Raw genomic sequence first — 23,657 nt, forward strand, 5'->3', positions numbered from 1 at the left:
ACAGTTTCCAGATGAGACTGGAATATTGTTTCAAGCAGGATTTGGCTGCAGAATACAAGTATAGTTTATGTTATAAATGTCAGTAACTTGTAGTAATCTTCAGCATACTACCTTTGATGGCTTTGGGAAGTGAACTGCACTGTCTTTGGTAAAGGAGGAGGAGGGATAGAAAAGAGACGGTTTCAGAGAGAGTCATGTTGTCCTAGGGATGTACTTTACTTTTTCCTCAGTAAATTACATATGCTGCACCACAGAGAGAACAGCTTGTGCACAAATTAATGAGGCATTATTTTGAAGTATACCAGTGGACTACAAAACTGCAGAACCTTTGCCTGATATCTGAAAACTTAAATTTTTGATGTCTACTTTGGAGTACTTCATAGCAGTCCATCCCCTTGATCCCCTTAATAGAAGTTGATACTACCAAGAAAGCTAATCATGTTAGGCTCCTCTTCTTAAGGATAATGATCCATATTATTTCTAGAAATAAAGAAATGGCTTGTTCTGTTCAAAGAAGGTTTCTTCTCCATTCCATGCTTCTGGCTATTAATCCTGGCTCTTACATGACTTTTCAGTAGACTTGTTCACCTCTTACCTGCTCCCCTGATGGGGGAGTAGAATTAGTGCTGCGTGGATATGATGCATTTCCTCAGTACAAGTGAGGAAATATTTGGACAAGTGCCACCTGAGCCAGAGGGGGAAAAAAAAAAAAAACAAAAAACACCAGCCTAGGGCTGGTTGGGATAGTTTCCTTTACAGGAGGCCATTGGATCGAGCCACTACAGGCATTTTTATGCCTATATGCCAAGTTTCAGACCCTCACCTGCTTTGACACAGCAAAAGCAAATTAGGGTTTGGGTTGTTGTTATGGTTTTTTTTTTTTTAACTGAACTTTTGCCTAATGGTGTCTAGTGCTTTGCATTTAAATATTTTATGTTCGGTAAGTCCTTAATCCTGGAAATTCTGACAACTAACTCTAAAAGTAGTATGTCAGTATATGGATGTGGAAAAGATACATTTCTTCATCAAGTATACCTCCTTAAAAAAAGTCTAGCATATGTAAATTTCCGGGTGACAGCTTTTAGATTTCCAATACTAAATTCAATACAGTAAATCCTTCCAGTAAAAAGACTTATTGCAACTATTTCTTTCCTAGAAGAGGCTTGAAGAGGGAGGTAACATCTCCTTTTCTTAATGAAGTTAATATTGTAGGGATGACCTGGAAAATGTTTAGGAGGACTCTTCTTACAAGCACTTCTAAAGTTACTAGATGCCTCTCAAATGTCGTTCCCATCTAGCTTTCATGAAATAGTATGAACAGCCATATGAGCATCACTAAAAATGGTGCGTAGACTTCACCTAAACATAACTTCCTACATCTACTGTAATGCCTTGCAAAGTTGGATCCGCCTGTGCGTCAGCTTTGTTCTTGATGAGATGTGTGATTTGGATGAAGCTGTGAATCGGAAGCGAAGTGTCTGTTAATGTAAAGCATGACTTTCTCCACGTATTTAAAACTCCAAGGATCTTCTTGATACCAAATTACCCAAGTGTATTCACTCTCTGGTTCCACAGCCATCTCCCTTTGCACTTTGACATTTAACCAGAAGAGATGCCCACTTTTAATTTCATTTCAGATCACATGTAGAAATAAGATTCCTGCATCATAATTTCCTATATGCAGAATATCAGTTTGTATCTGTAAATGTGTTTATAGAGAATGTTACGTAGCTAAGGTTGAGATTTTAGTCAGAATGGTAAGTTAACTGCTTAGGTGTTGTGTTTGGTTACATATTGGAAGAGCAAGGGAATTTGATGTGGTGCAGAAGAGCTTTAAGAGTTCACAACATAATTAATGCAGGTGTCAAATTGTGATGCCAAGATGAATTTTCTGCTGTCAAGTTTCAGTTTACCAGATAATGCTGTTTACTTACTCTAGGATTGCAGAACACTTCCCTAGCAGAGTTTTGCAAATTACCTTTCTTAAAATTCTTACACAGCTACAGGCTTATGTATTAGTGAATTTCTGCCACTTCAAGATTTAAAGAAATTATTTGAATTTTTCTGTTTGTGAAAACATTGTTTGCTTGAGTGGCTGTAGAATTGCACTAGGATATACAGGATATTAGGATATCAGGAAGATGTAAGGGGAGCTGGTTCACTCAGTAAAGTGCATTTCTGTCCAGAGCTCAAGCCATACATACAAACAGTATATCTAATGCCATCCTTTCTGGTAGGATCTAACATTAATAAAGCTTGTGCTGGTTCTCTGCAACTGTCATCCTGTGAGATCAGATTAATTTGCCCACCTGTAAATGTTGTTTCTCTTGAACAAACTCAGCCCACAAATATCTTTCCTTCAATTTTGTTGTTTGCTTCTGCCTGAGATGCATTACTGTTTATATTCTAACTCTGTAATTAATTCTTTCGTCAATTATTCTGATGTATTTTGTTTCACAGTATACTTATTCTGAATTTAGTCTTGCTATGCATAATTTATTTATTACTTGCAGTGTTACATAAAATTTCCTCCTGATTGCACCTTGTCAGAGTGGAATTGTTTTCTTGGCTACTACTGAAAGTTAGGTGTCTGTCCACTGTATTAGAAATACGATTTTATTTTAAAAGGAGCTTGTTGTTAAGACACTTCAGTAATTCAGTATATCAAAAAAATATTCTAAAAAGCCCATGCATTTTCATTTTAGTGATACATCCATTTCAGATCAATAAGTGGAAGAAAAAGAGGTTGTAAACCTGGTTCACCAGTAGAGTTCTCTGTTCTCTTCCATGTTTCATGTTAGAAGGAACTGCACAAAACAGAATCTAATTATGACACAATGTAATTCCATAATCCCTCTATTACCTAAAAAAGTTTCACAAGGCTTATTTCATTAAGACTTATAAGCACAGCAGAGATTATTAATTACAAAGTCGTTCTTTCCTGTAATGAATGAATTCTTTAGTCCCCAATTAGACTATTAAGGGACCTTATTTGATTAGGTTGATTAATTCCCAAAACACATACACATATATATTTATATTTACATACATATTTTACACTCCTTTATTCACTTTAGACTTTGACAAAAGTATTTACTTTAAAAAGGGCATTGTTGCTGTTTACTAAGATCCCTTGTTTTCTAATAGTTGTGCCACTTTTTCATACTGAGTTCTAATTTGAGGACTGAATAGCTGATATCTGATTTTCAAGTTGTTCTAAAAAAAAATTCATTTAAGTCTTGGTCTGTATGTAGAAAAGGAAATTGCCTTGCTAGAAATGTAAATGTTTTATCAAGAATAATAATTTTTAAAAGCATTATAACCAATCTGCAATTTAAAGTCAGTAGGGAACGTGAAAACAAAGAGTGATGATTATACTAAATACAAATGAAGGTAGGCTAAGCCTAATTCTGCCCTTTTTTCTCTGACAATCCTCTATACAAAAAACCACATCAGTACAGGGGAAGGCTTGTGCATCTTATCTGACCATTGCTGAGGTCTGGGATTGAACACATTCACATTGGAAGAATACAAAAATAGATGTAAAAACTAAGCCATAATATGAGTTACGAGAAAGCTTTTTTTTGTTGTTGTTGTTGTTGTTGTAGTAGTAGTAGTATTTTGTTATTTCATTGGGTGATGAAAAGGAATTGGCGTAATTTTTTTTCCTACTACACTTAGCACCTGAACAGCCATGATGGATTGATGCTTTTAAGTGGTTTTGTTTAACCACAGTTGGCAACCAAGCACTACCCAGCTACTTGCTCCCCTCCAGTGGGACGGAGGAGACAATCAGAAAAATAAAAATGAGAACATTTGTATATTCAGGTGAAGACAGTTGAATAAACAGAAAAGGAAGGAAATTATGATAATAATAGTACGAGAATATACAAAACAAATGACTCACAATACAGTTGCTCACCACTTGCTGACTGATTCTTTGGCAATCCCTGAGCATGAGCTTCCAGCCAACTTTCTCCACAGGTGTATCCTCAGCATGATGCCGTAAAGTCTGGAATATCACTTTGGCTGGTTTATTTGTCCCCCCTCAACTACTCGTGCCCCTCAGCTCTCCTCCTGGCAGGGCATGGAAACCTATTTTAGCAATAAAAACATTTCAATATTCTTATACTAAATTCAAAACACAGTATTACACTATTTGCTAAAAAGAAAATTAACTATCCCAGCCAAAACCAGAACATAAGCTATTTGGACTTGCAGAAGTGAAAATCTAGCTGAAGTTAACCTATGAATTCAGTGCAAATACTTTATTACTGTCACACACAGATGACTGATGGTTTCTTTTTATCTTGGAAGCTGGCTGTACACAGCTGTGAGTTTATGCATATGTCAGCTGCTGTACAAGGCTAAAACTGAATGAGAAAGAATGGGTGTAAAACTGAGCTCTGTACTTAAGAGATACAGTTTTTGTGATCAGAAGGAATGAGAGGTGGGTAGAAATACATGGTTTTCACTTTGCCAGTCCCATTGTGGCCAGCTCATAGGGATTTAGATAGAATCTTGGCAGAGTGGTGCCCAGCATTCTCCTCAGTTGTTTGCTGTACTTCCTAGTAACTCATGCAAGTCAAGGCTTGGGTCTAGGCGACTTGATCCAAAAGACTTTTGGCTCCAAGCACTGTATATATCAGGCTGGTTGTTACAAGGCCAATTGTCAGCTGCTCTTGGTGGTGCAGCACTTACACAGATTGAAACATTTAAGCCTCAAGTAGCTTTAGAACATCGGGTGCTCCCTAAATAAGCTATTGACATTTATATGTTGACATTCTCTGCTGTTAAGATGAACAGAAGTGATGCTTCTGCTGATTGATAAAGCATGTTCTGTTGGGTGTTCTCTGTATGGGCATGAGGTAGTGTCTCTTCCGAAAACACTCATGTAGCAGACAGGATTCTGGATCATTAAAACCAAAAGGTAGTCTATGGATTTAAAATCACAGAATCACAGAATGGCTTGAGTAGGAAAGGCACCTTAGAAATCATCCAGTTCTGGGTTGGAACTCTTGCCATGGGTAGGGACACCACTTGCTTTGGGAAAATGGCACATACAGTCTTGTAAAAGTGGCAATTAGTGTGGTTAATTCTGTGTGTTGAAGTTTCATTCTAAGTAAATACCAGCAAAATGAAACTAAATAAAAGCAACATTTTCTCTCTATGCTGTTGGACAGGCCTGCCTGTTACTTCCAACTTGAGTCATAATTCATTAAGCATTTTTCACAAAGAAAGTTTGTAGGGTTTTTTCCCAGCCTTTACATTTTACCTAAAAATATCCTTCTGGAATTCTCATTTACAAAAATTGTGAAGAAAATCCTTCCCATGTTGCCCCGTTCCCTTCTGTGATGATTGAACAAATCAAGATTTCCCTCTACATTCCTGCGTTTTATCTGCAGTCCACTACAGATCTGCTCCACCAATCCAGCTGAAAATCTGCCCTCTCCTGAATAACTTCAACAGTCCTATTATTATAAAGATACTTTTAGCGTGTTTAGACTATGAAGTATAGCCTCAGTTGAGAAGAAACTGAACATGGATGCATGGTCTGAATAAGCAGGTGTATGTGACACTTCAGTAAAACACAGTGTCGCCTTAAATCATCTTGACTTTCTTGGGCTCACACTTCCAATTAGGGGATTTGCATTTACTCCAGGTGAATTGCAGGAATCTATCACAACCACTTTGAATTGCTATTTCATATTTTTACAGGGCTGTTGTTGCTGGGTTGTATAGTTTGGAAATGGGTTTTCTTTGAGGTCACAGATGGTTTTTGTTTGGGTGGGATTTTTTTGTTGTTGTTGTTGTTGTTGTTTTTGTTGTTGTTTGGGTTTTTCAGGTTGGTTTGGTTTTGGTTTTTTTTTTTTTTCTTCTCCAAACACCATTAACAGTAAAAATAGAGTGAGTCTCAGTCAGGACACCTGACTTGCTAGTGACACTGTATACACAGACGGAATTCTCTGCTTTAGGGTTCTGTAGCATAATTCTCATTCTCCCCCCTTCACTTCCACTGCAGTGGCCACATATTCAATAACTGCAGCAAGTTATACACAGCTTTCCACAACCAGTATCCCTGCTACTACTCTCCAAAGGCATTATCTGCAGTCTTGATCTTTCGCTGCAGATGTTTACAAGTCCTGTACTCACCATCAATTGTACCTTCATATTGCTTTAAATTTTTAAGCTGTCAGGTGTCGAGTGCTTGTTTTGCACGGAAGTGACTTTTTCCAAGAAAGTTATAGCAAAACCAATCAGTGACTAGGTTTGAATTTTGACATTTGGTAAAGCCACTAGAAAGATGACATGCCTCTGTGAGAACACTGGTTAAAAATCAGAGAAAATCCCAAGAAACTCTCTTTTCTTTCTGGCCTGGGAACAGGTAACAAGGGAGCCCAGCTCCCTCCTTGCTGTGGGGCTGGGCTGGCTGGGCCCTGCCCAGGGCTAGGCCGCTTCCCGGGGAGCCTGCCAGTTCCTGGATCAGGGTGAAGCCTGGTGACGGCCGGGCGGGGGAGGGGAGGAGAGTATGGCCCTCCTGGCCAGATTGCACCCAGGCAGCTGCTAACATTCCCCCACTAAGCCGCCCCTCCATCACAGCACCCGGGAGGCTGAGCCGGGCCAAGCAGCCCCTGCCAGGTGCCAGGCCCTCCCCCTCACCCCAGAGCAGTGCTGTGGTTTGAAAGCAAAACGAGTGAGAGGCTCCAAGTCAGAAATACAATTTAATGAGAAGAAAAGGGAAAAAAAGTAAAATAAATTCAATAATACAAAAGACCACTGACAGTCAGAATGCAACCTGAGCAGGGTGAGGGTAGCAGTCCAGGTGAGGTGGTCTTCCTGAAGCAGTGATCCCATGGAAAAGGTCTGGTAGCTCCGGTCCTCTGGGAATCCAGTGGGTAAGGGCTGCTTGTACTGCTCCAAATCCCAGCTTATATCCAGGTGAGAATGCTTGGCTCCTCCCCCTGGGCACAGCATCTCACAATGGGATGATGAGTCCTACAGGGGGTCCTTGATGGCCCATTAAAGAGAGATAGCTCCCAGAGGGAGTTATCTATGAGTCATGGGCAAGGCATTGATGGGCCACTAACAGAAGGCACCCCAGAGGGAGGTGGGCCTGGGAAGAGCACTGCTCCAACAATTGGATTCATCAGTTCATAACCCAGGACAAGCGACTTTCTGAAGAATCCTTCACTGCAGACAGCTCTGGCCACTGCTATCAAGTCATCCCACTAGGACTAGAGGCCCAGTCTGCAGAGTGGACCTGCAACTGGGGTTTTGGTGCAGCTGAGGCACTTGGGATACTGGCGCAGCCCCAGCGTGGCCTGAAATGTACCACCTTTGGTCCCTGCCCAGGGAAGAACCATCATTCCTGTGAGGAATAGAATTTAGAGTATCTGTTTTACTACTGAGCAGTTTCCCTATCAAGCTCTATTTGTTAATTGTAAAGTTCCCTCTTGTGATAAATGTAATGTATAACTTCTTGTACAAAATATTGTATCAAAAGTTTGGACTATTAAAAGGCTACTCGAGGGTGTCTCCGAGATTCCAAGGCCTACTGTGCAGCTGTGAAACCACAAAATTTGCAACAGAAACAATAGGGCTGGACTGGAGATGGCCCATTCATCAAAGATGGGCTTCCACTTCACGGCTGCTCAACATCTGATATCAATCTTGGCCGAAGATCCGGAGGATGCTCAAATCAACACCCCAAAGAAAGAATCGGGAAGACTCCTGAATTGTCTTTTCATACTTACGGGAACCCCTTTGAAAACCTTACTTGGGAATAAAGTAATACATGAATATTTGGACTTTCAATGGACTTAGCCTTGGGATAAATAAACTGTGTAAAAACTGTACGCTGAGACCCAGTATTTGTGATCAGAGGTTTGGTGGCACCTTTGCTGCTGTCACTCTGCCCACCCAACATTCGATTGATGTTGTCCGATTTTACTGTGGCCTTTCAATTTGATTTTGGAAAACTGCTAAATAAATTCTTTTACTTTGAAATGGCTTCTAATAATTTATAACACCTCTTGTTAGTTGTTAATTGTTAATAAAGTTTAATCCCTGTTTGTACCTTTCCCAGCTCCTACTACCCCTGTGTCGGGTAAGATACTTCCGCTGCTCCCATAAGGACATGTGCACATCTCCATATTCAAATGAGGAGACCCCAATACCAGACAGCGACCCCTAGGAACAAGCCAAAACCAAATGGAGACACAGGAATTACCACCTTGGCCTGGCGAAACATCAACAAACCCTAGACTACTGTGGTGGTTCAGCATGAATGTGAAAAGTTTTTTTTTTCCTAAGGAAGTTCTAGCATGGATTGTGATTGACAGCTTGGCTGGCAAATGGGAGTGTTTCTACATCTCTGGAAACACAGTCTTGAATCAGAAATCCCAAGTGGCTCATCCCTTCCCTTTTCCAGCTGGCAAGGAGGTAACATCATCTGGTCAGTCAGGGTTCAGGCTGGGCCCCCCAGGGCCAGGCTTGGCCGATCCGCGGGGCATGGCCCTGCCTGTGGGAGAGTGGTTGAGGCTGGCTCTGAGGCTGAGGCTGAGAGTGTCCCCTCTCTCCTCCGATGGGGAGAGGAGGAGGAGGACTGCAGATTTCAGATCGGTGGTGTTGGCCCTGTGCCAGAAGCCTCAGGTCCGAAGGAGGAGAGACTTTTTTAGAACTTTTCTCCAGAGCTCCAGGGAGCTGATCCAATTTTGAGTTGCTTTAGATCTGACCAGGAGTGGAGGAGGTTTCATCCATCAGTGTTCCTGAGCAGCTCCCTCTCCCCCTTCCTCCCCCCCCCATCACCTGTGACCTTGAAAGTTCTGGGAGTCAGCTGGAGAGGAGGAAAAGACTCTGGGCAAAGACTTTAACCCTTTTCCCTCCTCCATGGAAGACAGAGTGATTTGAGATGTAGAGAGACAAAGTCAGTGGAAGAACTGAGAAAGACCATTGGAAGATGGGATAGAGGAAGTGGACATTTTTAACCGGACTTCTCTGGATGTGAATTATGGGGAAATGGACTGTTTTTGAAATACCCTAATGCTGCTTGGGGGAATGCAAGTTCTAGCCAAAGGGTTGTGTGTATTGATATACATGGGTTTTAATTGAGAATTTTGAATAGAATGTCCCTAGCTCCTGGGAAAGAATAAGGAGGTCTCTATTTCTTTTGAGATAGAGGTGATTTTAGAGATGGAAGAGAATCCCTGTTTTGTACTAGAAAAGCATTCTTAAAATGATACCCCAAACATGCAGAGACCCATAAACAGCTTGGAAAACTGTTATATGGGTTAGACTGCACAGAATCTGCAGAAATTCCAGGCGGTTGCAAATCTTTGGCGTTGAAAGCCACCAGACCTTTTCTTGTGGTGTGTTCTCCATAACTCTAGAGAGGCTCCTCTCCTAAACTGACGTAGGATCGTGTTTAAATGGTGGCAACTGACTGAAAATCATAGTTTTCTCTCTGTGGTGAGTGAGAAAGTGAACAGTTTGTGGGGGTGGAAGGTGTTCGAATGTCTTTTTTTTTTTCCTTTTTTTCTTTAGTATCTATTAATAAAATCTATCTGTTCTTACTTTTAAGTTGTACCTGTTTTGCCTTTTCCTCCCAAAGTCCTATCTCGCAGTTGATAAACGAAATCTAGCAAATGTGAAACGATGACATAAATGGTGCATTGGCCGGGAAACCAAATTGAAACCAAAACTACCTAAAACTAGACCTCTTGCTGTAAGTTGACCCAAGGTTAACTGCACTGACACCTCTTAAGCTGCGAGCCGATAAGGAGCCTTAAAAGCCCTAGGCGCCTTCTTGAGGACTCTCGCGAGGATGGAAGGACCAGATCTGCCTGTGCTACAGTAGACAGAGCTGAAGACTCCTCCTACAGCATGCCATCCTGGGAGCAGCGGTGGTGTGTGTGCGTCCCTCGAGCTCCCATCCCAAGCTGTTTAATAAAGGCCTTTCTAAAGAGGAGCTGGTCTCTCTCTGCCCATTCATAACAATGCCCTCTGCAGGCTGTCAACTCTTGTACAGATGAAATTTGCAAAACATTAAATCCTCTCTGAAAGAGAGAGAAAAGAGAGAGTGAAGACAAGTAAAGAGAAAATATGAAACCATTAAAGTCAGCAAAGGAAGAGTTGAATCTTAAAGGAAAGAGAACAAGGAGATGCCTTAGTTTTAGGCTGAAATTCTTTTGTAAGCCATGGTAATGGACTGTCATATCATAGAATATCCCTTTAAATCATGGAAAAATGTGCATTGGGGAGCTGAGAGTATTCATATTGCAGATATATTTGTGGTGGACTAAGGAAATATTGAAGTAGGTGTGATCTTATGAGAAGCATGAACAGAGAGTGAGATGAGATGAGATGAGGTATGAGATGAGATGATGAGATGAGATGAGATAGATGAGATGAGATGAGATGAGATGAGATGAGATGAGATGAGATGAGATGAGATGAGATGAGATGAGATGAAAATCTGCCCCTAGAAAGAGAGAAGATCTCTGTTCCTAGAGATGAAGAAAAACTACTGCTTGTGGGACCATCCATCATTAAAATTATACCCCCATGAGTTTCATGGCCCATAACGCAGCTGTGGGAGGCTGTGTAATATGGGAGAGTGTCCTGGGTTGTAGTACAGGGTGTGCACAAAGTATTCAATCACCATCTTCATGAACTGATGAATCCAGTTGTTGGAGCAGTGCTCTTCCCAGGCCCACCTCCCTCTGGGGTGCCTTCTGTTAGTGGCCCATCAATGCCTTGCCCATGACTCATAGATAACTCCCTCTGGGAGCTATCTCTCTTTAATGGGCCATCAAGGACCCCCTGTAGGACTCATCATCCCATTGTGAGATGCTGTGCCCAGGGGGAGGAGCCAAGCATTCTCACCTGGATATAAGCTGGGATTTGGAGCAGTACAAGCAGCCCTTACCCACTGGATTCCCAGAGGACTGGAGCTACCAGACCTTTTCCATGGGATCACTGCTTCAGGAAGACCACCTCACCTGGACTGCTACCCTCACCCTGCTCAGGTTGCATTCTGACTGTCAGTGGTCTTTTGTATTATTGAATTTATTTTACTTTTTTTCCCTTTTCTTCTCATTAAATTGTATTTCTGACTTGGAGCCTCTCACTCGTTTTGCTTTCAAACCACTACAGAGGGACTTCACAAATGCAGGTTCCTGGGCAGCTGTTTTTTTGAGAATTAGAAGCCACAAGAAGAATGTTCTTTCTTGTGGGGAAGTTACCATAACATAACAGACTTCTCTCTCTAAAAGAAAGATGAAAGACTGTTTTATAAGTGGTAAACTGACCTAGAGTTCCAAGTATAGTCTCTACGTGTTGTCAGAAAAAAAGGAATTTGTGGGAGAGGGGAAGTGTTTTGATTATTTAATTCTGATTCTTAATTTTTTTTCTTTTGTAGTTTTGTTAATAAACCTGTCTTTATACCCTTTTAAGTTTTGAGCTTGTTTTGCTTTGCTTTTCTCCTAGTCTTATCTCACAGCAGAAAAATAGTTAATAATTCTAATGGGTACTCAAACCACTACACTAATTTTGGGAAACAGAAATTGGCGAACCTGAAACCACCACAGTGTTTCATTCCAAGTCCAGGGTCAGCATATACTCAGGAAATGCATGCAGCTACAGCATGCCTGAGCTGGAATGCTTTGTGACCTAATTCTGTCTCTGAATTCCTCAGGCTGGAAATCTGCAGAATTCAACTTTGAAATGTATTTCTTATGGCACTAGAACAAATGCAGTGATTGGATGGCATATACTCAATTAAGTCATTTTACAGTAATGATGGGGATTAAACTGACATGTCTCTACTCACTGCTTCATTTTAGGCATCCTGGTTTCAAAATATTGTGAGTTCTAGCACCTATAATGGAGATAGGTAAGTAATAAAAATATCTGCAGAAAAAAAAACCCCATGCTTCCCTGCGTGGTCAGTTATGTTCACCAGGTAATCCAATCTGTAATTCCACAAACCATTTCTGTCAATTTTTAAATTATTTTTCCATCTGAAAATGATGGGGAAAATAATTTTTGTCTTTGTACCTGTTGTATTTCACAAATGCTGATACAGACTATGTATCTTTTGCAACCGTAAATTTAAATAGTTTTAGAAGATAAGCCATTAATATGCTGGTATTTAAAAGCCAATTGAATTTGAAGAAAAAAAATAACATGCAACTGTCAAAACAACATTAAGATACACAAAACCATTCTCAGTACCCTTAATTAGGTGGATTGACTGAGGGCAATCTCAATATGCAATGATGGTACCCACAAATTGCAGCTGTGTTCACTGCCTTGAACATACTCTCAGAGCACTGTTTTGCAAGGTGATGCACCAGAAATACACCAGGAATTCCTTTACAATCTAACTGAGAAGCTAAAATCACTATAGAAATCTAAGGCAATAGTATGGAGTAAATTTTAGTATTTTTTCATTGAGTTTTAGCCTATTTTTCAATTTTAAAAAAATGAAGCAATGCCAAATAAATATTTCTTAGCATTACTTCCTAAAAGATTAAATTTGATAGTTACTTGATTCAAACCCTTCTACAGCATTGTCTGCAGAGGGAGATTTATGTTTGTACCCTTTTGGTGGGTTCAGGCCTCTGTGCCCCAGAAGAAAAGGGCAATATTATTCAAACCCAAATAGCAGTAGGCATATTTTGTATCAAGGTCTAGGATGACCACATTCCATGCAATCGTCAGATCATGAACGTGCCCTGCACACTCCATGCCTGCACAGAAACAATGAATATATTGCATCCTGGTCTGTCCACAGTCCACCTTGTACATACACTGTGCACTAACACCCCTCTCCTCCTCAACAGCTCACATCTGTCTTGCTGAAAGTGGGTGACAGCAGTTGACAAGAAGCTTCTGCCCATGTTGGCCAATGCACAGATTTAAGTAGTGAAAACCTGAACAACAGGACAACGCCCAGGGTAATGGCAGCTCTTTGACATTTAGGTGATAGGTATCACAATAAAAAGTCATTAAATATATGCAGTAATGGAGATTTAAAATAAAAACACTATGCAAGTAAAGAAAAAAAACACAAGAAATCCATTATCAAGACTACTGCTAACAAGATAAGAACATTTTGTGGCTAAGCAACAAAATATCTAAGAAATTATTTGTAGTGGATTACCAACACACGCCTTAATTCACCAGTGTCTGGGCTAGCTCCAGGTGGCACACCAGAGCTGCGCCAGGAGTGGGGAACTGCCTCGGAGTTAGCTCTAAGAGGCACCAGCTCTAGGGCACAGTGCTAGATGCTGTTGCGGACCAGGCAAAGGAGGAGAGGGATGCTCTCACTCTGAGGTTCCAGCAGGGTAGGTTTATTGCTGAAAGGTTCAGCAGCCAGAGAGATCCTGAACAAAGGGAGAACATGACTTTTAAGTAGGGGTGGAACAAGGGGCGGACTATCTAACACTAGAGCAAATCAGGACTCAACAGGGGAGGAGCGTAGGGAGGGGTTTACAAAACCTTGACCAATGGAGCAGCACAAGGGGAGGATACAACTTGAGTGGACTGAGTGTTGAAGAACATGGAATTTCCTAGAACAGAGGGAAGGAATAAGCATTGACTGACAATCAAATAGGTGGGGTGACAGGCGAGGAGCTGGGGCAACCAAGCATTTACATAGGGGGATCTAGAAGAAAACGCAGGGTTAACTTGAGAGATGGAGAAGGGGAGGGAACAACCTTTGGGCTGAACCAATCACATGAGGAACATGGGAACTCAGGTGTTAACTGTTGGGGAAAACATGCATTGCAACAGATCACCTCTTAGAAAGCTACATTTGCCTCTATCAGCCATTTGATGGTAATCTGAGAAAACCTTCAAAAAACCTGTCTTCCTCACTGGATAAGTATTGCATCAAAAATGTCCTTCATAACTGGCACACCTCAGTTACATAACCTTGTTTTTCAGCTGAAGAGCTTGTTGAGTCATGCTTGTGAGGAGCTGCCAAGTCGCTGAGCTGGTCCCAGACAGCAGTCACACTTCCAAAAGCTGCTTTCTCCTGCTGATGTCACACATTTATGCTGTTCATGTTTTCTGCAGTACTTTGTGCAGTGCATTCATTCTGAGAGCAAAAACAGAAGACAGCAAAACTGCTTGTCATTCAAAAGCCTGAATAGACAATAACTTTTTAATCTATGCCACCTTGATTCTTTTTGAAGCTTCTCCATAACTCTTAACTTTTCCAAGTTTCATGAACAGTACTTGCAATTCTCCCCTGGGGAAACCACTATGCGCACTGAGTCTTAGCATCCCCTCTTCGTTATTTCATTGCTATCTGGATGTGTTGGTGGAGCAGAAAAATAAAACACCAGCACAGCTAAATATTGAACAGATACCTTCAGCTCTTTGTCCTGGCACATTGTTGGTGTATGAAGAGTGTAACAGTGCACAAAATATGACCAGTGAAATTCACAGGGTGACTAAATGGTTGTGGCTGGCAGGGACCTCTGGGTGTCATCTGGTCCAACCATTGCCTCAACAGGGCTACCAAGAGCTGGTAGTCCAGGATCATTCCCATACAGCTTTTCAGTATCTCCAAGGATGGAGACACTGTCACCTCTTGCGCAACCTGTGGCAGTGCTTGGTCACTCTCAAAGGGAAAATGAGTTGCCTGGTGTTCATAGGGAACCTCCTGTGTTTCAGTGTGCCCATAGCCTCTGGTGCTGTCACTAGGCACCCCTGGAAAGAGCCTGGATCCATCCTCCTTGCACCCTCCCTGCAGGTGTTTATGTTAGATCGGTGAGATCCCCTGAGCCTTCTCTTCTCCTGGATGAACTGTTCCATTCCCTCTATGGCATTGGTGACCATTCACTGGACTCTCTCCCTTGTGTCCATGCCTGGGGAGCCCAGTGCTGTGCCTGGCACTCCTGGTGGGGGCCTCTCCAGTGCTGAGGGGCAGGATCACCTCTCCCGCCCTGCTGGCAACACTTCTCATGGTGCAGCTAGACACCACTGGTCTTGTCACAGGGACACATCCCTGGCTTGTGTTCAGATCGTGGTCCAGCAGGAGCCCCAGGGGCTTTCCTGACAAACTGCTTCCCAGCTGGGCATTCCCAGCCCATTCTGGTGCCTGGGGTTCCTCCTCCCTGGACTTGGTTCTTCCTGTGCTGAACTGCTTGAGGTTCCTGTCAGCCCCTCTCTCCAGCTTGTCCGGGTCCCTCTGGACGGCACCACGACCCTCGGGTCTATCAGCCCCCCTCAGAGCTCGGTGCCGCCAGCCAGGGTGCACCATCGCTGTGTTATCATCGCTAAGGGTGCACCTGACCCTCATCCACAGAGTTAATGAAGGCGTGACAAAGGACTGGACTCAGTACTGACCCCGTACCTTTTTCCTTAAGCTTTAGCCTATTTTTTTTTTTTCACGTAATTGTACAGGAAGATGTGGTAATACCAAATAAACATTTCACGGCATATCTTAGATAGATCGTTCTTTGATTCAAACACCGCTAGAGCTCTGTGAGCCCTCCGCCACCCTCTTGGCTCGTGTTTCATTGGAGCCTGCAGCCCATTGCTCACGGGCGCGTTCACGACGTTTCCGGACACCCCCGGATCTCCGCCGCCATTCCCGCCGCCACCCCCTCAGCCTGGCGGAAGCCGTGCGAGCGGCGCCGACGCTGACGTTGCGCCTTTTCACAGGTTGCGGCGTTTGACAGACAGCTCTGCTAACCAATGAAATGAACCTTCGCATCGGGGAGTCGGGGGCGGGCTCGCTGCCGCCGTGGCGCGGGGAGGTGCTGCTGTCATGGCCGCCGCCGCTGCCGCCGGCGTCGCCTCCCCGGCGGACAAGGAGAGGTACTGTGGGCACGGCTTGTTTGGGGTCGGGTCTTTCGTGAATTCGTTTGTTTACATGTCAGTCAAGGCTCGCTAAGAAGAAAACGCGAGCGGAGCAAGGGGAGGTGGTTTAAATCCCTGTGGAGCGAGGGATGATGATCGTTGAAATTAAATCCCTGTAGGACAAGGAGTGGTTGTGACACTTGTGTGGTTGGGAAGTCAGTAAGGAGACTGGAATTCCCAGGCAGAACCCAGACCTAGTCGGCTCACAGAGACGGCAGAAGCAAAGAGTGGAAAAAACAGTACGAGTTGAGGTGATTTGGTTTTTAGAGGCAGCAAGGAACGTGATCCTTGTCACTCTTGTCATTCAGCTAATTGTCTGCACCACATGTTTTACTAATTTTCCCTATTTTCTTATGCTCGCATAGATTCTTGTTCGAATCAGTGCAGGCCTTCTTTCACATCTCCTTAGTCTCATCTAGGTTTTTTTTTTTTAAATTGTCTAATTAGTGTAATAGAGGTTCTGTTACACTGATCCTGTGTATGTGCTTGACGGGTGTAAATCTACTGAAAAATCTTAAGCAAGTTTCTAAGTGCATTTTTCTAATAGCTTTTATAAATGTACCCAAATCTGAGTTGATCTATGTGTGAATTAAAACAAAATGAAACAAAACAATCACAAAACTTAGTTAGCTAATATTGTAGTAAAACCTTTTCGGGAAATGTTAATTCTTTTCAGGGAAATACATATGTTCCAGGTTTCAAGGTTATAAGAAATAGGTCAAAAAGTTCTAAAGTTCTATTTCAGCATTTTTCCCCTCAGAATTCGTTATACCATCCCTTGTACACAGTGCCTCAAAAAATTGTGTCATGCGGTATCCATGATCACTCAAAATGGGATTTTGCAGTATCTTACTAAGCAGTCTAGGGAAAATAAGCGTTGTTATAAACTGCTGTGGGAACTTCTGTGTTGTAGCCATGATATGTGTTTTCTGTTTTACTAAGAAAATACTGCACAAGCATTACGGAGTTGATATAGCCTGCTTAAACTAACTGTTTTCTCTTCTTAGATTTATCTGCATTTATCCAGCTTATTTGAATAATAAGAAGACTATAGCAGAAGGAAGAAGGATACCTATAGACAAGGTAATTTCATGGGTCGCAGGGAAGTAGGACATTTTGTTTCGCTATATAGCACTGTGTAGAATGCTGGAAAATACATCTTTCTGATCTTTCCATTCCCCCGTGGTGTGGAAATTACAGAGTATTTGAAGGTAACCTAGTGTCAGCATGTGAATTTAGGAGGAGAGCCTTGGGCTGAAGTGTTTGCTTTCATGTGAGCAGCACCTTGAGCAAGCAGATGAAGTAATGAGGAACTAAACGCACTCAACTGCTTACACAGGTAGTTTGCAGAATTTGAAAGCAATGCAGAAAAGAGTAGCTTGCTAATGATTGGGTTCTGGTGACTGACAATATGAGCCTATACTCTGTGTCCTATGCATGTGACACACAGGCATGGTAGTTACTGCTACTTTGAATCTGTCCAGAAGTAGTTTTTTGTCACCTCACTGTCCTCTAATAGTTTTAGCAAGCAGTTCTGGGAATATAAAGGGCTTTCCTTACCGCCTAGAATTTGGCATTTTTTAAAAATAAGATCTTTCTTGAGTATGCAAGTTGCCAATCAAACCTATGGGAGGAATCTGCTGCCCTGTGGATAGAGATTTTGCATTTTTTTCCTCCTTCAGTCCTTGCTGTAAGTTTGCTGTTGCTGATTCACAGCTTTTGGTATCCCTGTACATACAATAACTGTTAATTAACTTCAGTTACCTTTTCTAAGGTATTCTTTAAACTTGTTCTCCTGTTCTACTGAATTCTATCTCATCTCTTTCCTGATGTCTTAGTTCTTCTTTTTTTATTTTAATACTTTCTAAACCACAGCAGCTCTGGCAGATGACTTCTACACTAGATTTCTACCTTCTCTTTCCCCATCAGCTTTTCCTAGTTACAGAGTGGGAAACTGGTAACTATTTTTGTATAGGCAGGTCATAATTGAAACTAATTAATGTTAACATTTTTTCAACAGGCTGTTGAAAATCCCACATCTACAGAAATCCAAGATGTATGTGCAGCAGTAGGATTCAATGTGTTGTTAGAGGTAATTAAAAAAAAGTCCCCACATACAAAAATCCCCAGATTTGTTATGTGTCTCTGTTCTTTCATTATATCTTTTTTTATAACTTGTGATTCAGAAGTTTTGTTACTAGCTTTGCTTGCTTTATATGCTAACTGACCATAATCATGAAGTAAATGTTGGAAAACTGATGCAAGTCAGGAATACCTCAGATCTCTCAGACAATGTGACTTTTAAAGCCTATAAAATTATTACTTCTGTTTTACTGTCTTTCTTAGAAAACTTTCTTGGATGCTTAAAAGTGTGTCAGAATAAAAGCTGTTTTTGCAAGCTGAAACTCTGCAAATTAAGCTTTTTGAAATGAATGTTTTTAATGGAAGTTGATAATCTTTGCAATGAGTCTTCTGTAGGAATAGGATTATGATATTTGGAATCTTCATAGTCCTTTGGAGTTATGTTTCAGCAAGAGAATGTTAACTTTTTATTGCAGTACGTGCTTGCTCTTTAAATAGTTTATTGGTTACTTTTTCCTTAGGGAATGAGTGGATTTCTAGAGAGGTAACTTCACAGGTCACTTCCTGAAGTAATGATTAATTTAGAACAGTGTTATTTTTACTAAGAAGAATATAGGTCCTAATCCAGAAGTACCCAAAAGCCTGGTACAAAATTACTTGGTTCTGCAGAAGCATCTGGACAGTGCACACCATCTGTATTGAGAAACCTGTGATGCTTTGTGAAGAATAAAGGCTATAATTAAGCAAAAACAGTGACTGCGACGTATCACTTGCTATCCCTGGGCGTCCAGAAGGATTTGTAGCAGTGAAGATAAAACAAAAACCTGTGCCTCTGTGGTCCAGACCACTGGGGATGTAAAATGGTCCCTGTAAATTTACTCAAAAAATTGCTCAGTACCAGGAGTTGTTTTCAGCAGTGCCTCTGAAACAGTTGTGTCTTCCAATGCACATTGTGATACATTTCTCCTTTTGTATGACAGAAAAACAAGATGTATCCCAGAGAGTGGAACAGAGATGTGCAATACAGAGGAAGAGTACGAATACAGCTCAAACAAGATGATGGCAACCCATGCTTGCCCCAGTTTCCAACACGTGAGTAGAGTGCCTGGGTTTAGGTACCTCACCTGTTAATAAACCAGAAAGACTTGGTTTATTTTATGTTAACAGCCTGTTTAATTAGTTTTAACTATTATAAATCCTACAGTTTAACATTAAATCTTGTTGCCTGTATAAGTCAACAAATTAAGTTGTGAGCACTGAATAAAGTTTGTAAAATGCTGTTGCCTTTGATTCTGCTGCTTTTGCAGCAGTGTCATTGGAGGGGTTTGTGGGCAACATTGTGTGACTGCTGCACTGAATAAACCATCTGTTCAGTTTTGGCTCACTGCTTGGTTGACATTTAAAACAGTTTAGTGCTTAAATGGCAAAATTCCACTGTTTTCTTAGGATACATACATCATCTAGGTATCACATGGATGCTAAATTGATAAAACACAATACTGAGTTCAACTGAGTTTTCCACTGGCCATTTTCATAAATTAACAATGAAGCAGTTGCCCTAACCTAATTAATAGGAATTAATTCATCTTGAATGACAATTTCATCTTTTACATTTTTTCTGAGATGAATCCCTCTGTAAAAGGGAAGCAGTATATATCTTAAGGAAAGAGCAAGAAGAGTGTTGGGTGTACAGTAGCATAAGTGTACTGACAGAGGGAGATGATTTAAAACCAGGGTCCTGCTGGAAGGCAATCAGTGCCTTTGTAAAAATGCATGTAGCTTTCGTCTGATCATTCTGTCCCCAGTGTTCTGGGCCAGTAGGAGGTGGAGGGAAAGAGTATCAGGAAGCATGTAGACACTTCAGAGATTGTCTGGTTATATGGCTTTTCCAGTCTGCTGTGACATTTATCCGTCCTGCACTTTTTTTTCTTTCCCTCAAGAACTTTTCACAAGCTGCTTACTATACCAGGGGCAGGAAGCAAATCCTAGGTTTTCTATCCTTTCCTAGGCATGCACTGATCTTTCACCGTATTTTAGGTAAATCAGTGATGCTGTATGCTGCAGAAACCATTCCCAAACTGAAAACAAGAACTCAGAAGATGGGTGGTAGTGATCAAAGCCTTCAGCAAGGAGAGGGAGGCAAGAAAGGTAAAGGGAAGAAAAAGAAATAAATTGACATCTGGAGTCACTGTTGTACTCAAAAGTGCAGATGGACACCGTGCAGCAACTTTGAAGTGAAGATACAAGAAAGAAATGAAGAGGTGAAGCTGAGTAGAACTGCCTGTCTGCTTTTCTTGGAACTGGAATGCATGTAACTGCCTTGCATCTGTGTAACAATAAATCTCTTCACACGTAACTTGCAAGTCTGACATCAGCACCCATGTTAAAAGTGAAAGAACATAAGCAAATAGGGTGGGTGGGAGAATTATTTTTTTTCCAAAAGAATTATGCACCGTTTGAAATCTGGTTGCCTTAGTAAACCATTTATTTATGATAGTAAAGCAATTGTCTTAATTCTGTGCTATTCTGTATTAGGAAGAAATTCTTTGCTGTGAGGGTAATGAAGGCACAGGTTGTACAGACAAGCTGTGGATGCCCCATTCCTGGAAGTGTTCAAGCCCAGGCTGGATGGGACTTTGAGCAATCTAGTTGTTGTGGTTTCACCCCACCTGGCAACTAAACATCATCCAGCCCCTCCCTCAGTCCCCACCCTCAATGGGATGTTGGGAAGGATAATCCGGAAGGAAAAAGATTGTTGGCATAGGTAAGAACAGTTTAATAATTTAAACTAAATAAAATTCAATACTGCAATGATTATAATAAATATCAAAACTGGCCATGATTATAATAAAATATAATTATCTTCACTTTTTTTTTTAAGGAGAGAAAAAAAATCAAATTATGCACAATAGAACTATTTACCACCTGCTGACTGATGCCCAGCCCACCCCCATCAGTGATCAGCCCCTCCTGTCAGATTTCCCCCTGTTTATATACTGGACATGCTAATCTATGATATGGGATATCCCTTTGGCCAGCTTGGGTCACCTGTCCTTCTTGCTACACCTCACTGGCACTGAAAAGTCCTGGGTTTCACATAAACACTGCTCAAGAACAAGCAGAACACCAATGTGTTACCAGCATTATTCTCACACTGAATCCAAAAGACAGCACTAACAGATGCTGGGAAGAGAATTCACTGGACTGCAGCTGAAATCAAGACAGCAGGCATCCCTTATTCCATATAATTTCTATAATGCCAGGTGCCAGTTCCCAAAACTCCAATCACTTCCTTTTGGTACATGTACACACACAGGTAACATTCCCTGTTACATAATATTATGTAATATCCCTATACATAAATTATGTACCATCCCTATAAAAGCCCGTTGAGTTCACTAAGTGCATGACCCTGGGCTTCATCTGTCAGAACCAGTTTTCAGGCCGGAAGAAAGGTGTGTAGTGTTGGACTGTTGCATGTGGAAAGCAGTTCTGAATCCATCACTGCTGGGCTCATGGTTCCATCAAATTTCGTTCTTCATTAATGTGTGATTGAAAGGGAGTTGAGGTCAGAGCCCCAAATCCAGCATGGCACAGACAGGTACCACAGGGTCACCAATGTGGTAATGGGTGCAGGGCTGTCGTAGAAATGATAATTCACAGTGTTTCACAGTAATTAATTCATTGGCTGTTCTTTCCCAAAATCAAATCCCCTTGAAACATACTAGACTTGTCCATCCTTTCACAGGACCTACCACACAGGTTCCTGGGCAAATACAATCTCAGGGATGGGCTTACCTTTGCTGAGGTAGGGATAACTCAGAATCTTCCCCAGCAGGAACTCTATCCCCTTGTACAATAAGCAAAAGTTTAGACTGGGCCATACCAGGTCAATGAGTGACCCCTGGGTCTTGACTGACCAGGTGGCCTTTGTTAAATATGCACCCCAGGGTGTGAAGGTCCCACTGCCCACTGCTCTTGAGTGTAGTCTTTTACCATCTGTTGCATCATCTGATCTTTCCAGAGGCTGGTGTATGACAGGGAATGTGATATTCCCACTCAGTGCCATGCTCTTTGGCCCAAGTGTCTATGAGGTTGCTTTGGAAACTAATCCCATTGTCTGACTTGGTAATTTCTGGTGTACTATGCCCCAATAAGACCTTCTTTTCAAGGCCCAGGACAGTGGTGTGGTACAAAGGGTGCTTCCAGCCATCCAATTGTTGATCCCCCCACTGTGAGCACATGGCTCTTGCCTTGGTAGATTTGGGGCACTGATACACTCAAGATGCCTGGCACCCATACATTGACATTTCAGCCATCATCCTTTATACCAGAAAGGCTTTAACTGTTTGGCTTTATCACACTGCCTGTTTCACATCCATGCATAAACTCTGTGGTAGTGTCCATGCTCAAGTCCACACCTCAAACACAGCATCAGTTTGGCCAGGACAGGACCCTGCTCATGTCACCCCATGATTCATTCCAGAGTGATGTTGGATTCTGCTGGAAAAAGCTCTGTGTGCACACATACATCCCTCATGCTCTCTTTTCACTATTAGGGAGAATTCTTCCAGTGTGAGCAGTATGCAGATTCTCTGAAACAGAAATGTTTAGGAGAGGAAATCCTGTGTTCTAAGACTGTAATTGACCGTGGTTATATACAAATGTCTTCAGAAGATATTTTTCCTGATATAAGAGTTTTTACAAGTTATCTTTGGAGTGTCTGGCCTAAATTTTAAGAAGTTAGTTAAATGGCATCCTTGTGAGCTGACAAAGTGCAATGGGGTATGAAATATGGAAACAGATGCTATATGAAAAGGGTTTTTTGTGGCGGAAAACTACTGGATATGGTTAGAGGCTATTAAGGCACATTCACTCTAGAGAAGTACTAAAGTTGTAACATGGAGAAAAGTACCAGGAGTGGAAGATAGGCTTGTGACATAACAGATCATAGTTGCCCACAGATTGTTAGGCTCAAATTATTCCTGTATTTTGTTGAGTGATGAATAATTTTTCTGAAACTTTAAATAAAATGAAAGCTGTGTGAAAGTTGATTGGTACCAAGGTAGCTCATCTTCATGATATAAACTAAAGGAGGATGACTCCAGCCAAGTTATGATCATGTTATGCTTAACTTTTGTAAGTCAGAGATTTAGACTACAGACACCTGAAAAATGTAGAGATTAAGTCTTGTGGGATACAACTCACTGTGGTCTGAAATAAAATACCTTTAGAAGTGGTCTGACCTATCTGTGTGTGTGAGAAAGAATCTTGGCATTGCTTACCAAACCTTCCTGATCTAAGAATCCAAAATGTAAAGCTTTTTTAAAGTTCTGGGATCTTGCAAGGAAAGACAAGAAAGACTTCTGAAAAGGGTAATATTGAGCTCAAATACATGAAATGTAAATTAGTTAGTCAAACTAACAAAGAAAGCTCTGTGGGTATTTTGGATAAAGCAGATTATTTTTAAAGTCCTACTAGGAAATCAGATGACCACTACCATTAGGAAGTTGAAGACTGAGTTCCCTCGTATCTGCTTATCCTCCCATCTTTAAATGGGACTGTTTTGCTTTTTGTGGTGTCTGGCTTTAAATTAAGTATATTATATGAGCAATATTTGTTCCTAAATGAGGTAGTGCAAAGTTAAACACAACTCCCCTTTTCCTGACAGAGTTAAGTTTACTAGACTCCTAGACTTT

At 41.5% G+C, this 23,657-nt stretch overlaps 2 protein-coding genes across 2 annotated transcripts in view; both read left to right on the forward strand.

Moving 5' to 3' along the window:
* APC (APC regulator of WNT signaling pathway) overlaps window positions 1-23,657 on the forward strand; it is a 174,710-nt gene that overhangs the window by 100,663 nt on the left and 50,390 nt on the right. The gene's annotated exons all lie outside the window — the stretch shown is intronic.
* On the forward strand, window positions 15,693-20,314 carry SRP19 (signal recognition particle 19). The gene is made up of 5 exons (XM_066339118.1): window positions 15,693-15,834; window positions 16,884-16,959; window positions 17,897-17,968; window positions 18,939-19,050; window positions 19,996-20,314. The coding sequence occupies exons 1-5, from the start codon at window positions 15,785-15,787 to the stop codon at window positions 20,127-20,129; spliced, it is 444 nt and encodes a 147-aa protein (XP_066195215.1). The 5' UTR covers window positions 15,693-15,784; the 3' UTR covers window positions 20,130-20,314.

This window comes from Sylvia atricapilla, chromosome Z, assembly GCF_009819655.1.
Source record: "Sylvia atricapilla isolate bSylAtr1 chromosome Z, bSylAtr1.pri, whole genome shotgun sequence".
NCBI classification, from domain to species: Eukaryota; Metazoa; Chordata; class Aves; order Passeriformes; family Sylviidae; genus Sylvia; species Sylvia atricapilla.